This window comes from Lygodium microphyllum, chromosome 9 (assembly GCF_053477565.2).
Source record: "Lygodium microphyllum isolate KBCC chromosome 9, Lygodium_microphyllum_v1.1.10, whole genome shotgun sequence".
Classification (NCBI taxonomy): Eukaryota; Viridiplantae; Streptophyta; class Polypodiopsida; order Schizaeales; family Lygodiaceae; genus Lygodium; species Lygodium microphyllum.
The window spans coordinates 66,198,216-66,213,346 of NC_141143.1; the positions used below are offsets into that span (position 1 = coordinate 66,198,216).

The 15,131-nt window shown below is 36.1% G+C and overlaps 1 protein-coding gene across 1 annotated transcript; it reads left to right on the forward strand.

Moving 5' to 3' along the window:
• Positions 1–1,909: 1,909 nt before the first annotated feature.
• On the forward strand, positions 1,910–2,755 carry LOC148031121 (putative inactive purple acid phosphatase 29). The gene is made up of 2 exons (XM_087685545.1): positions 1,910–2,122; positions 2,201–2,755. The coding sequence occupies exons 1-2, from the start codon at positions 1,910–1,912 to the stop codon at positions 2,753–2,755; spliced, it is 768 nt and encodes a 255-aa protein (XP_087541671.1).
• The last annotated feature ends 12,376 nt before the right edge of the window (positions 2,756–15,131 follow it).

Consider the following 15,131-nt stretch of genomic DNA (forward strand, 5'->3'; position numbering starts at 1 on the left):
GCCATTAAAACATAAACTTAAAAGAAAAGCCTTGGACAGTTAGAAGTTACGAACCATTGGATGGTTGTTCTAGTAGAACGTGGAGGGTTAGCAGCTAAACCCTAGGAGTCCTATTTAGTGTTGTAGTATTAGTTTGCCTTGTTTAGGTTCTTTGTTAAGTAACGATCTTATCAGTAAGGCTATTTCTAAAGCAATATTTTTAGTAGGATAGTAGTGTGGCAATTTATTGCCTAGAGGGATTATTGTTGTTTAGCGGCTCTAGACAGCTTCCTAGTTGGTATATTCTATGCAATGGATGAAGCTTTGTTATGCATTTCAGTGGGGAGAGTGAGTAAGCGAGAATGTTAGTTTGCATAAGTTTTTATACAATTTACTTGAGATGCTTGTATGGTTTGTGTTTTAATATGACACCAACAAGTATTTTTCCTATCTTTTTAGTGTCTACTAGTTGTCCATGGGCAGTTTTGCAAATCTTGTAGCTCTCCTCGCGAGGACGCTTCGCAATTAAGTGGAGGAGAGTTTTTTTTTTCTTTCAAAGTTGCGTAGCAGTGCTCGTGGTAGCAGTGCTCGTGGTAGTTGTGTTCGTGATGCTGAATGTTCGTGATGTAGCTGTGCTCGCGAGGACGCTTCACAATTAGGTGGAGGAGAGTATTTTTTTTTTCTTTCAAAGTTGCGTAGCAGTGCTCGTGGTAGCAGTGCTCGTGGTAGCAGTGCTCGTGGTAGTTGTGTTCGTGATGCTGAATGTTCGTGATGTAGCTGTGCTCGCGAGGACACTTCGCAATTTAGTGGGGGAGAATGACAACACCTAAAAACATGCCATTTATTGTAACAATTTTTTGGCAAAACTATATACAATTGATACCTTATTACTAAATTTTTACATGAATTTAATGCAGATGCGGTGTTCGTTGTTGTTGTCTTTGGAGGCTGTGTCCTTGCAGTCTAGCTAGGAGATGAATCTACGAGAAAGTTCTTGTATGAGAGGAAGGTGGAGTTTTAGATAAAAATTTGATAGGTCTATTTAGTGAATCTTAGCTATGACTGTTTAAAATTTTCCTGTAGGGATTAGTATTACTTAGAGGAGATAGGACCTTGTTATAAATTAGGAGTTTTCGGGGGAATTTTAAACAAACCACAAGGTCTTGACAAGTTGATAGGATATCTTAGTATTAATCTCAGGGATGGGGGATTTCATTAGTTATGCTACCTCCTAATGATGAAATTCTTTATGAAAAATACATAGCATTATGATTGTGATTATTGTCTATAGTAATACTGCAGTGATGATCAAGGGGTGATCATTAGATCATTGGTGATTATTATGGAGATTTCTTTGGGGAGGTGTTGAATATTAGATTCAAGAGGATGACTCCTGCAAGGACAAAGTGATCCAAAGGAGGCATAATGGCAAAGAGAAGACTGGATTTACTACCTCTAGACACGGAGCCTGTATGACACAATCTTAGACAAGCTTATGGAGGAGTCTTTTGGTGAATTAATGCCAAAGCAAGATTTTCATGTTTGATGTTCATCATTCCAAAATGTAATTCCCCGATAAGGCATTTAATTTCAATCAAGGGTGTAAGTGGGTTCTCAATTGTAAACAATTGGTCCCTTGTGTGTGCCAGGCGTTAAAGGTTATAAGGGCACACTATGTCATATGTGCATTCATCCTTGTGTGGTTCCAAAGGGTGCGAAATGAAATTTTGCAACATCAATCCAGGATATGTAGTGGTTAGGAGTAGGGCAGATTTCTACTTGGAAACGACTTGATGATCATGATCGATCTACGATTGATTACCAAGTATTGTGGTCCTCATCAACTAACACTCTTATACAACACATGTGGTGGTCTCTTCATATTTCAACGATCCTTATTTTTCTTTTTTTTAAAAAATACATTTCCACCATGGACTACACCTTGTCACAAGTATATCCAAAAGAAGTTAAACACCATGATGTACAGGGTGGTAGGGGGATGGAGAATTCAAGCAACAAACTCGTCACTCACATAGATGGATTTGGTAACTACCACTTAGAAGTGCAAGGCCCATTGGGATCAGAGCATGAAAGAAGAAGTGTCTTAAATCTTTACATGCTTGATAGTGAGGACTACTCCAAGGTGAAGAGGATACATGGTTAGGGGTGGATTCAAGAAAGCCAAAAGAAATGGTTTAAAGAGCTATCTATCGAATTGCAGGAACGAAACAAAATCAATGCATTTACACCTATGGATAAGATTCCTGCCTTGGCTTACTTTCACATTCCTCTAGTTGAGACACGTATGGCAAGTCTTTGCTCAATAACTAGAGTTAAGCAAGAGGGATCAATTGGTTGTGCACAAGTGAACTCCAACTTCTTGTCCACCTTACATGAAGCAAGAGATGTTCGTGTGGTCTTTAATGGACATGATCATGTCAATGACTTTTGTGGCAACCTTCGAGGAAATATAAAAGTTTGTTATGGAGGAGGAGTTGGCTACCATGCATATGGTAAAGTTGGTTGGCCTAGACGAGCAAGAGTTATCCCTGTGTCATTGAGGTCATCAACTAGTAGTAATACCTCACACATTGACATTTCAAAGGGTGCAAAGGTGCCTATATTACCCTATGTAGGCTTTCTCATTGTACGGGCAGTTACATTCTCGTGGCGTCTATCTCTCTATCTCTGCAAAAAAAACTGTGAGGAAAGATTTGGGGCCTGTCTGCGAATTGGAGAGAGGGGGAAGGGAGATGAGGATGAAGAGGCAGATTAAAAACGACGAGTCGCGAAGGATTGAGTAGCAACCTGATGAAGTCACAAAAGTTGTGGCGATGGCGGTTCTGAGGAAGAATTAGGGGTAGGGCATCCCTGAAGCCGAACAGATACTCATTCCAAGATGATGGAAAAAACCCCTTGTTTGGAGGAAGCTTCACAAACTGGTCCATCGTAAGCTCAGAAGTAGATTTTGATCGTATGAAGGCTCAAATCAGCCTACTTTATTTTACTGGCGAGCATACAAGTGCAAAGTTCAATGGTTATGTGTGATGGCGCCCTTCTGCACTACCTTCTTACCCACAAGATGGGCAGCCCAACAATCATCTTTTCCGTCTCCTCTCTGCTCCCAGTAAGCCCTTCATAACTAGGATTAACGAAGCTTGGGAATTCATTCTCTGGGACTCTTTCTGCTGCTCGCAAGCTTGACTCACCTAAGAGAGGAGGGCCAACTTGAAGCATGACGGCATCCATGGGAGCCTTAGCAGTATTAGCCTCAGGAGCAACCGAGTACCTGAAGTGAGGCACACGATATAGAGAGAGAGGCTCCGAAGCTGTCGAACAAGATGTCAGCAAGCCAAATCTGCGCCAAGCGTTCGCATCCGAACACATGATCCGACAGTTTCATTGTGTAAACAAAGGCTTGAAAGTTGTAGTAGAGTAAGAAAGAAATATTTACATCACGTCGATCACCCAAAGCTGGCTTTAATGGTTGCCCTACTGGAATGTCTGCAAGAATTGAGAACTAAACTAGATGAACAAATTGACCAATAGTCCAAGGTGAAATAACAAAACAACATAGTAATTACTCAAGTCAAGAGTAACTCACATGTAAAAGGATCTAGTAGCCCATTGACAATGCGCCTATTCATCATGAGGTGGAGAAGATGATTACAGCTCAACAATGCCTACCCTCCTTAGAAGCTACATTGATAAATGTTCTTGGATGGGTCCTCCCTACTTTGAATGTAAATTATAGCCCCATATAACTAGGACCTCTAATTAGGTTTGAATCCCTACTATGATAATGGTTGTTGTTAGGAGTTGATTAAGACACGCTTGAGGAGCCTCATGAACATACCCTAAGAGGAGTTGATTTATGACATTATAAAATGCAAGCAACTCTCTGCATTCATTCTATAACTATTGTTCTTCCATCTAAATCAAAATCATATGTATCAATATGTTACAATTTATATATAAAGGCACTACTTTTTCCTTTATGATTAATTAAAAGATAAATAAAATGCATCAAGAACCAGATGGAATATCTAGGTTTCACAAATTTATATACATAAGTTAGAATTGATACACTAGGAATTGCAAGTCAAATAAATGCTAGAGAATTGCATATCTAAGAAGTTGCAAAAATATATACATGTATAGTAATTGCAAACATATATTGTACTTAGATCAACAAAAATATTGTTCAACTCCTCATACTCGAAGGAAATAAATTTTCTAAGCTTGTTGCCTTCTAGTTCCATCCACTCCATAATAAAAAAAGAATTGTCCAATTGACTCTTCAATTAATGTATTTCATGTTTGTCACATGGATCTAAGTTGAAATGGATAAGGCAAGACCATATGTTTTATCTTGTTGCAAGCTAGTGCATTTGTTGTCATGTTGTATATGGCCTTGTAATCTTGTTCGCTAATCCTAGCTGTACCACATGTGATTTGAACTTCTCTCACTGATAAGCTATTAAGAAAATCTTTAAGAACCTCATTCAAGAAAAAAGGCAGAGAGCTCAATGTTGAGGGTGTCATAAGGTTGCAATTAGATGCTTAGCTTTTAATAATCCATTTAGAAGCTCAAATTCCTAGCCCTCACCTTGGCCTCTGGCATCACCCAAAAAGTTACTTCAAAAAAGTATCATATTAGTAAGGAAGCTAGTTATTTCTAAATTTAATTTTAGTCAATAGGAGATCACAAACTTGTACACATCTTTTTTTGTGATTCACCATTAATGAATAGTGACAACATTGGTAGTAGTTGATGTTTTCTTTCCTTGTAGCCCATGGGAGTTTACTTATACCTCAGCAACTTGGCTTCTGTAATGTTTTTATCCTTCACCGTTTGCTCCAAACATGATTTCAATGAAGCATTCTCTTCATCTAAGGTCAAAGTTTATTATGTGTCCTTTGCCATCTCTTATTCCTTATAATTATATTGCTTTAATTATTCTTGCTATTTGTTTTTTTGATATTGAAGGGATTTTTGCAATACATTTAGAGAACCTTGGAATTGTGACAAAGATTGGTGAGTGTTATATAACATTTAGTGAACCTTGGGATTATGACAAAGATTGGTGAGTGTTATATAACATTGATTGATGATATTGATATAATTAAAGGTTGCCACAGAAGCATTTGCAATAGCCAGCTAGTAGACCTTGTTCACCATCCCCAACAAAAGTAAGCAATGAAGAAGTGGATTTGAAAGGTTGATTATGCCAGTTCCAGATTTGTTAGGATACAAGGAACTCTCTATCCAATGATCCTCTGAATGATATTGGAAAGCAGTTGTTACATCTAGGCCACACTTACTATAAGGAGACATCGTAAGAGCTTACCTTTCATCCACTCAAACATGCAAATCCACTTTTCTCCTATGATTACTTATGTCCCTAGGTAGTTTCATTAGGAAATGCAAGTTATGTGAGAGAATGGAGTACGGTAATTTCATAAAGTAATGATTTAGAATTGTTAGAGACCAAAACAATGCATGAAAAGTTCTTAGATGTGTATATAATATGGTCAGGCACCATTAGAAGTAAAAAATACCAATATTTGTGAGGGAAGGAAAAAAGTCAATTCTTAGATTTAGAATTAATGTGCTTTGCTGATATCAGCAATAGCTACAATAGTCCTAGAAAATCTTTGTTCTTCACAAATGCTTATATCTAAAATACATAGTGCTTTAGACCACTTTCAAATACATTTATAACATCATTGATCAACTTCTAGATTTGAAATCATGTATTAAATTTTTTTTAGTAGTCATGGTTTTATTGATCCAAAGTAACCCACATCTCCTCTAGAAACATAATTATTTATACGAGCTAAAGATAAAAAATTATAAGTCACACATACTATTATAGTATTATTTTTGGTTTTTTGAAGCTGGAACCATTGAAAAAGCTTAAGTATGTTTGACCTAATGTACAAGAAACATGATAGACTAGACCAAAACTCAATTAGCATAAACATATGGTAAACTATCCCAAACTTTTATATCCTTTCTCTCTAGATCTTAATGATGGGCTAATGATTTTTCAAATCAATATATCTTAGGAAAAGGACTAAAGTGAGATAAGGAAATCCTAAGAGTTAACACTAATGATTACCCCCACGGGAAGAAGTTATGCTTTAATCCACACATTTGTTCAAGGTTGAGGTTGTTTGATACTTAGAAATATTTAGCCAAGTCATGCTTGTACTCAATCTAAAAATGAGCACTTCCATGATTTCCACTAGTGATTATATGTACCATTATCCCAAGAGAGCAAGTAGATTTTAGTAACCAAGTAAATGCATGATTCTCATTTACACATACAGAACCATAGTCACATCCAAATGTAACCTTCGAAGATTTGGGTACTATCGGTATATGTACACATGGTATAAGGTTTTTCTATCTTATGGATAGTCACATACACAAGTAACCTTCCAAGATTCGGTACTATCGGTACATGTACACATGGTATGAGGTTTTCCATTTGATGGATAGTGAAGTCTATGTCTTTGGCAATCCATTCGATTCATTTTTGTAGAAAAAGAGAACTACATGAAACATTTTGGTATGTTGTAATGAAACATTTCCTTTAGTAATGATTACTAAAGTAATAAAGTGAAACTTCACCAATGGCTTTTCCTTCTATCCAAAGTCCATAATAATGCCAAAAAGAGTTGTTGGTCTAGAGATTCAAGATTCAAGATATTGTCAAAAGGCCTACAAAAATATATCCTTTTTCTCTAGCCATACTAAAGATTGGCTAGAGACATGTACAAGGGCACAAGAATAAATGCTAGAAGTATCCTATGTGAAGGGAGAGTGAGCAATATTAAGACACACTCAAGTGAGTATACAACATTGGATTGGCTTTTTAGGAAAATGTTATGCTTTCCATACTTGTTCAAGGTTGAGGTTCTTTAATATCTATGGGAAATATTGGCCAAGTCGTGCTTCTACCACATAGCAAAAGAGTTTCTTGATACCCTCCCCCAACTAGTATCCATACGAGTATCCCAACTGACCAAGTAGATGCACAATTCTCATTTACCCATACAAAACCATAGTCACATACAAATGGAACCTTCGAACATTGGGCATTATCCATATGTATATAAATCATATAATTTTTTTTTATCAAGGCCAATAGTTCTAGCAAACTTTAATTTTTTAGGAAAAGAGAACTGCATGAAATCTTTCCTCATGCTATATTGAAAGATTTTCTTGTTAGTAATGATGACTAAAGTAATAAGGTAAAATTTCACTAAGGCCGTTATCTTTTGTCCAAAGTTCATTAAATTGCCAAAAAGAGTTGTTGCTCTAGAGATTAAATATTAATAAGAATAAATAGTTGACCTTGTTGCAACATACCAGCCTTGATCTCAAAATGTGCTAGGGATCATATCAAATCAAAGGGGGGTCACATAATGCCCTATTTTACATGGCATAGACATTCGCATATCGTACACATGAGGTAACTTGTAAGGGTGCATAGTTTACATGAGAATTGCAAGATTTTTCTGAGCAATGTGAACAAAATCCTAATTTACTCTTCTGAAAAAAAAAAGTAGGACATAGATGCAAGCTCTAAAAGCACTACACTCAAGTAGATTAAGGATCTCCATGAGAATACATATAAACAATGAATCTCTTACTTGCCTCATCGGCATGATGAGTAATGATTAATATGCCTAAAAAAATTTAATGCCAACAAAGAGAGGGAATGGGAAACCTTTAATTGACAAAGAGATGGATGATGTGAGGTCATATTCGTATCATTCATATTGCAATAATCAAAGAATCCAAAAGGTGAGGCTAAGGAGAGCATATTTTAACTAATACAAAAACTAGTGAATGTGATATTATAATGTCTTCATTTAACTTAGTGACAATGGTAAGCCAATAGAGTGCCTAGCATATGGTTGCTTGTCATAACTCATTGATAGCTAGCTAGAAGGAGAACTTTTAGATGTCAGGCAGCATGAGCAATAAACCTAGCCCTTAGCAAGTAAAATGAAAATGTTGTTAAGGCATATCTATACCCAAGAATGACAACCAAAATTGTACAATTAGAATGGTCAGCATGTTGTTTTGTTTGTAGATCAAATGGAATCCAATTGGCAAGCTTATCAAATAGCTAATTTTAATCCTTCAAGTGTAATGCATGATACACATGTGACTTGTCGTCATATCATTGCATAAAAAAGCCAAATTTGACATTGATGATAATACACATGAACCGCTTATATCATGGCGGCTTCAGTGTCATGACAAACAATCGATCCACCTCAGAATCCCTATGTTTGGAGAAGAGGAGAAGGAAGCAGGCTACTGATTATAGAGTACCTAGCTAGCTTTTTCTTTGGAAGCCAAAAGAGAATGAGAAATGCGACGTACGTAACACAAACTTACCATGTGGGAGGCCGAAGGAGAACGCTATTAAGGCGTCGTGTGACATTAGATATCAATATGTGCAAAAGCCCTATAGAAGTATTAATGGCGCCACGAGAGCTGATAGTCTCGATCGTCGCTACGCCTCGCATGGGCTGGATCATTATAAATAGGCCTCATGCTCCTACAGGTGAACTTGACGTTCCTCCAACAACCAACCCCCAACATTCTAATTCTTCGCTGGTGGGCAAACGCTGTGCGGAACACATGTAAGTGAGGTACCTCAAGCCCCGTGGTACGTTTTTCCTTTCTCGTTTTCTAATATTTTGCAGTTACTCTGGATCGCTGGCTGCGTTTATGTATTGTTGCAGTCTAATTAATGTCTGGTATGGTATGGAAATTGCAGCTGCAGCTCGCTGCTTGTCTCTCGGAGTTATCTTTCAAGCATCGCTTCACGCGTTGCAAGTGAAGAACGTGGCAGCTGCACCCGTCGACGTTCGGCGAACTGCCGACATGAATGAGCTGGGTGTACTGGTGGATCTGATCGTGCGCAGCTTTAGGCTGCCGGAGAAGTATATGTGTTTCGATCACCTAGCGCCAGAGGTCCAGGACCGACTCCGAAAGCACTTCAAGAAGATGGCAACAGTGGAGAAATCAGTGAGATGCCCTACCTGCGGGACGCCGGACGAGGTCAAGTTCCGGTACTTTAACAACAGGAGCATAGGGCTGAACAAGAAGCCGCGTCGGCTTCTTCAGCCCCGATACCAGTGCCGTCGCAAGGCTTGTACTCTTGAACGTCCTTCGGGATTCACCTTGCCGCCGCCGAATTAAATGAGCAAGCATCGCAAGCTGCCAACCCGACTATGTAGGCCCGGGCTAGCTATCGTTGCTGGCTGCTTCTTTTTGGTAATGTTTTGGTCTTCTGGCGCCGGCCCGCCGAATGCGTCAATAAAAACGTCTCATCGTTTCTCTGGATTCTACTCTTCTTTCAAAGAGCAAATGTACCGATCGCTGGAAAGCGGCCTGCATGTCGATGTCCTTAAATGAACTGCGACTCTCCAATATGGTCCAGTAGTACTTCCATGCATGTCGAGGTCGATGTTCTTAACTCAAGTCCAATACCGACGTCGAGACTAATTCCATGCAAGTGGTCTAGTAGCCCATGGATATCGATGTACTTAGTTTCGAGCACTGGGTTCAATTATTCCATGCATGATGATGTCGATGTCCTTAATTTGTTGCGATTATTTCAATGCTTGTGGTCCAATAATTCCTTGGATGTTGATGTCCGTAAGTTCCTTCGTATGGTCCAGTAATTCCATCCATGTCCATTTCCTTAATTGAAGTCCAATATTGTTGAGACTAATTCCATGCATGTCAATGCCCTCAATTGAAGCGACTCCTTGAATTCGCTCAGGTTCATGGGTATCGTGGAGGAGCAAACATGCGTGCGCGAAGGACAACCTCCTATTCTGATCATTTTGTATTGTTTTTTTTTTTGTGAGACCTTACACATATTTTAAAAATGTTGAAAATTTTTAATAAATATCTTAATCTATGAAAAATATTTTAAATAGTATAAAGAATTTTTTAAGATGACCCAACCCCCATATTCGTGCCTTATCATAATGGCCTTTTTTCTGTCATTTTAAGACATTTTTGGGCTTAAAAATAGTTTTTAAATAGCAAATGAGCTTTAAAAATTCTTTAAAAATTTCTTGATTTTTTTGAGAGCTGATAATTTTATGATTTTTTTAAAAAAATTGATAGGTGTAATATCTTGCTTTTAAAAATCCATAACATTATTATAGAGTCACATGTGACCATTATCTGAAAGTTTATTTGTTATAGAAATTTTATCTTCTTTAGGAGCTTTAAAAATATATAAGAGATATTGAATAGTTATATATATTTTATATCATATATATTTTAAATCATTTTAACTAATAAATCTATCAAATCACTAAATTATTTTTATTTTTTAGAGAGAGTATCTTTTTGAAGAGTTATGAAATATAGTCACATCTTGACTAAATAATATATTCTATCCTTTTGAGCTATAGAAAAAAATTGAAGAGATATAGAATAATTATATCTATTATCATGGGTTTGATGTAAAATTTTGACTACTAATGACTTATTTATTCAACTTCATTTATTTATCAAAAGTTTGTATTGTTATGTGAATGACTCCACTAATAATTTATTTATGTAACTTTGTATAACATCATATAATACTCTATAAACTACTTTTCGAAAATAAAAAATATCATGAATGTTATAGAATAAAGGAGATCTATAATATTATTTTGATGGTCAATTTTTTTTGTGAAACGTGAGATATATTACATTTGATGAAAGATATACAAGGATAAGGAATCAATAGTGTAGTGATGCTTTCAATCATAAAATCAATCTGCTTTAGAATCAGAGTTTTGAGAGAAATAAATAGAGTGAAGTTCTTTCTATTTCTTCTTACAAATCAAGGGAAAAGACATTTAGGTATTGAAATCTAATAGTGCTATTAAGAATCACAATCGAGGATATTGGAACCCGATAGTGCTATTGAGAATCACAATTGAGAGTATGATGATGAGAAAGTGACTCCCAAGAGCTAATATCAAGTAAAAAGGTGTACCCTCTGAAGCATCGTGCACACATGAAATCCTCTTAGTCCTAAAGTTGATACGATACACAATATCACTAAATTTTATATATTAAAAGGTTAATATTTTTTATATTTTAATAGATCAAAAATTGAATAATAAATAGTCTTTATTTACTACTAGGTAAATATTTTTGTCTCCCAAAAATCAAAGTAATTCCTTTCTTCTAATTATAATATAATATCCTTGTCTTATCCATTAGTGCTTGCTAAAAAGTTCATATTACAACACTGTATAATGAAGATATTCTATTTTCAAGTGTCAAGATCAAGGTGAAGTTTTTCACTTTCTATTCTATTAGCTTGAGGTTTATCATTAGTATATGTATCCCTACCAATTTGTATCAGCACCATGAGACTCTTTTAGCCATTTTTTATAAATAAAATTAAAGAGATTGAAGAAAAAGCCTAGATTTTGTTGAAACAAAATCTTACAGAATGGATGACTTAGGGGATGAAGTAAAGATGTGGCTTGGATGTCCCAACCTAGTTGGATCTACTAAAAATTGATGAGCTGATCTTGTTTCTCGTCCATGGAGAACCATATCTCTATATCTCAATCGGAAAGTAAGTGGTATTGGACCTCTATGTAGAGACTCTTTTTATTGTTGATCACCTTCTTAAGATTTTGTGAAAGGAGATGAAGAGAGACTAATGCAAATTGCTTGTAAGAACCGGACGTGATTTTCGTGAGAAATTTTACAATAGAGTCAAATCAGCTTTAAGAACTAAGAAAGGAAGAGAGGAGAAAAAAATGATTTTTCAAATAAATGTAGACAAAAGAAAGCGTGATTTTAGTGGGAAATGTGATTGTACAATATATTCTCTCATTAATCACGTATGAATGGCCAAATTTGGAGGGTTCATTCTTTTAAAACCTTAACTAATTAGTAGCTTAATCATTTTCTTATAAGTGCCATTTTTGAAATGGTTTTGGTCCTAATGACAATGCTTAGTAGAGTCATCATGGAAATGTGGAGTTTCTTATATCTCAAGGTTCTAATGGGTACAAATAATTATCTAAGGAGTTGAATCGTATGAATGAGGGAACTCTTGGGGATATATACATGCTTAACAAATCAATGGATAGTAAATTTAATGAGCTAATTACTAGTATTAAGAACTTGGGAAGCAAAATGCAGGAAGCACAACGTATAGTGGGTAGTATTCTGCCTGGAAGAGACCCATATTCCACTCCACTTCTTGATCCTACAATTTTAGAGATAGGAGAACCTTCTAAACTTAAAGACACTTATCAACCTAATTCATAATTGACCAAGACTAAATCATAACCTCAATTTAGCCAAAGGATTGACAATAAGCATGAAGAGGATGTATGCATACATGATGAAGAGCATGGATCTTATCCCTTCTACAATTCATTCTATCCTTAGCCCTCTATAATGATAAGATGAGTAGATGTCAATCATGATTATAGATAAGAGGGTGCAAGAAGATCTAGGCATGATCAACCTCCAAGAGAGCAACACTCATTTGAAGAACCCTCTAATCAAAGAAATGGTCAGTCATTTCAACAAGGTTTTGGTAGTAATCCACATGGATAACCCTATCACAAGTAATAATCATGAAATAAACATTCTTAGAGACAATAATCATTTGAATAGCCCAACTCTAATCACTCCCTATACAATGATTGTGAGTATAAAGATAATATCAACATTACCAACCTTTAATAGAGAGATAACTCTTCCCCTATAAACTGGAAAGAATGGATCTATACGCTTAAAAATTACTTTACCCTTTACGCAAAAAGGGATGAAGCCAAAACTTCTTACATAGCCCTTCACCTTGAAGGCTATGTCCACAGTTGGTGATAGTATATACAAAATATTAGGGAAGACTTAGGTACATGGGATGAATCAAGCGAGTAATATTTGATGTATTTGTATCTTCAATGGAAAAGGAAAAGTTGCAAAGAAAATGGTATAAGGAGGACCCTTATGGAGATTTCACTTTGCCACTCTCATGCCATATCAAATCATCCACAATATGGAGCGACAAGGATTATGTTGAGAGATTACACTTTGCTGCGCTCACACTTTATCAATTACTCCAGGATATGCAACGAATAGAACCCTGTGGAGTTTCAATTGCACTCGCATCATATCAACTTATCCTCTACATGTCGTATTGATAGTACTTCTAGCGAATAGTTTTGTATTGCTCTTCATGTCATTTTCTATTAAGCAGTGATAGCAAGGATAAAGTATATGGCAAGGAAAGTTTATATTGAGAGCAATGATAGTGAACAAGAGGCAAGACCATCAAAAGTTCCACAATCTGTTGTCCCTTTCGAGATCCCTCCTACCCTTGGTTTTCTCGAGTCTCCTTCCATGCAATTAAAACAATCAAGTGTAGAGAGTGTATCTTCTCCTCTTGCCCCACGCAAGGTCCATGTGGTTAATGACCAACCCTATGATCTTGCTGGATAGTCCTCTGTCCTACAACTGCTAAGCTTTCAATCTCCCCTAGAGCACTTGACCAACCAACACATCAATCTAGACCCTCTTTTGCTTAAGGAAATGAGCCTTCCAGACCAAGGAGAAAGACAAGGTCTTGGTTTTACTATATGCATAACTGTTTTTGTGAGATAATGCCTACAGAGCCACATAACATGTCATTCCAAAGATAACTTTTATCAAAGTTATCTAGGATATTTCTAATAGATTATCAAGAGTGTCGACTAAAAGTTGCAAGCAAATGAAATGGAAGCTTGCAGCGATTCTTTGTCTTTAGGAGGCAGTTGAAGACTTTGTTATTAACTTTATTAATGATGCTTATATTGTTGTTGCAAATGCTCATAGGTTCACTATGAAGAACAAATATTTTAGTATGGTAAGTAGAATCATATAAAATGTTCGATAAGATATTAAGACCCTTGCCCCACTACTGATAAAAAAAGCCTTTGAGTTCCTTAACACTCCCCCAAAATTATCTAGGAAATCAAAACACCCAAAGATCAAGGATGTGATACATCTATATCCAATAATTAGGACCACATCCCACCTAGAGTTTGTCCAACAAGAAAAAATACAAGAGATCATAGAAACCAAGGATGATTTTTGCAAGAGAACAATAGGTGTGCTTGGCCCAATTAATTATAAGAGAATAGGTGGGGTGTATGTACAAATGGTTGTCAATATTTATTGCATCTCTTCTGAACAAGAGGACTATCTTAGCATATCTCTTGAGGACACGTCCATACTAGTTGTTAAAAATGTATCTCTAGTTCATTGTTTCATAAGGTAATGCATTTTGACTAACAAAATTTTTAGTATCTAGAATATTTGTGTTGTTGATTGGAAATAACACTCCTTTATTTTTTCTCTCAACTTTAAGGTATTGATTGCTTCTCTTAACTATAAAAACTCTAAAAGTATATTCATTGTTGATCCACTATTATTAGTGGAATTTGCTTTGAGATCTGGTTCAAATATAGCAATGTTTTTTAAAGATTTTGATTCCATAAAAAACTACCTTTTTTATTTCCTTACATAGGATATACTCACTAGAGAAATTGTCCTCATAAACTCTCTAAGTGGTATCCATAGCCAAGAAAAAATGTGTGTTGAATGGAATATTGCTTGCTTTCTAGTTACTTATTTATTTTATTTCACTGTCTACTTTAGTTAAATGTTTCTATTTGTAGTGCTACAGGCTCGTAACTACCTTCTTGGACACCAGATATGAGGATATTGTTAATCTTGAAAAATCATATAACTTTCTCCAACAAGAAGTACCATTGCAAAGTTATACATAAACATACTTGTGGATGGAGAGTGATCTCAAATGTCTGTAGGACAATATATTCAAAGATACTCAAGATAGATGGGGTGAATATGTAAGTCTTCTTCATATTTTTTGTTTTTTAGGGATCCTTTTTAAGTGTACCAACATGTTACATTTTTTCTAGTAGTGCTCAGATTATCATGACTCATATATGTGGTGGATAAGGGAGCAAAATTGAGTTGATTTTGGATAGGGAAATCACACTAGTTGATTCTTAAACTCTCCACAAAAATGTTATCTAGGAGTGCCGGGCAGAGCTTTTCAGACTCTCTTTCC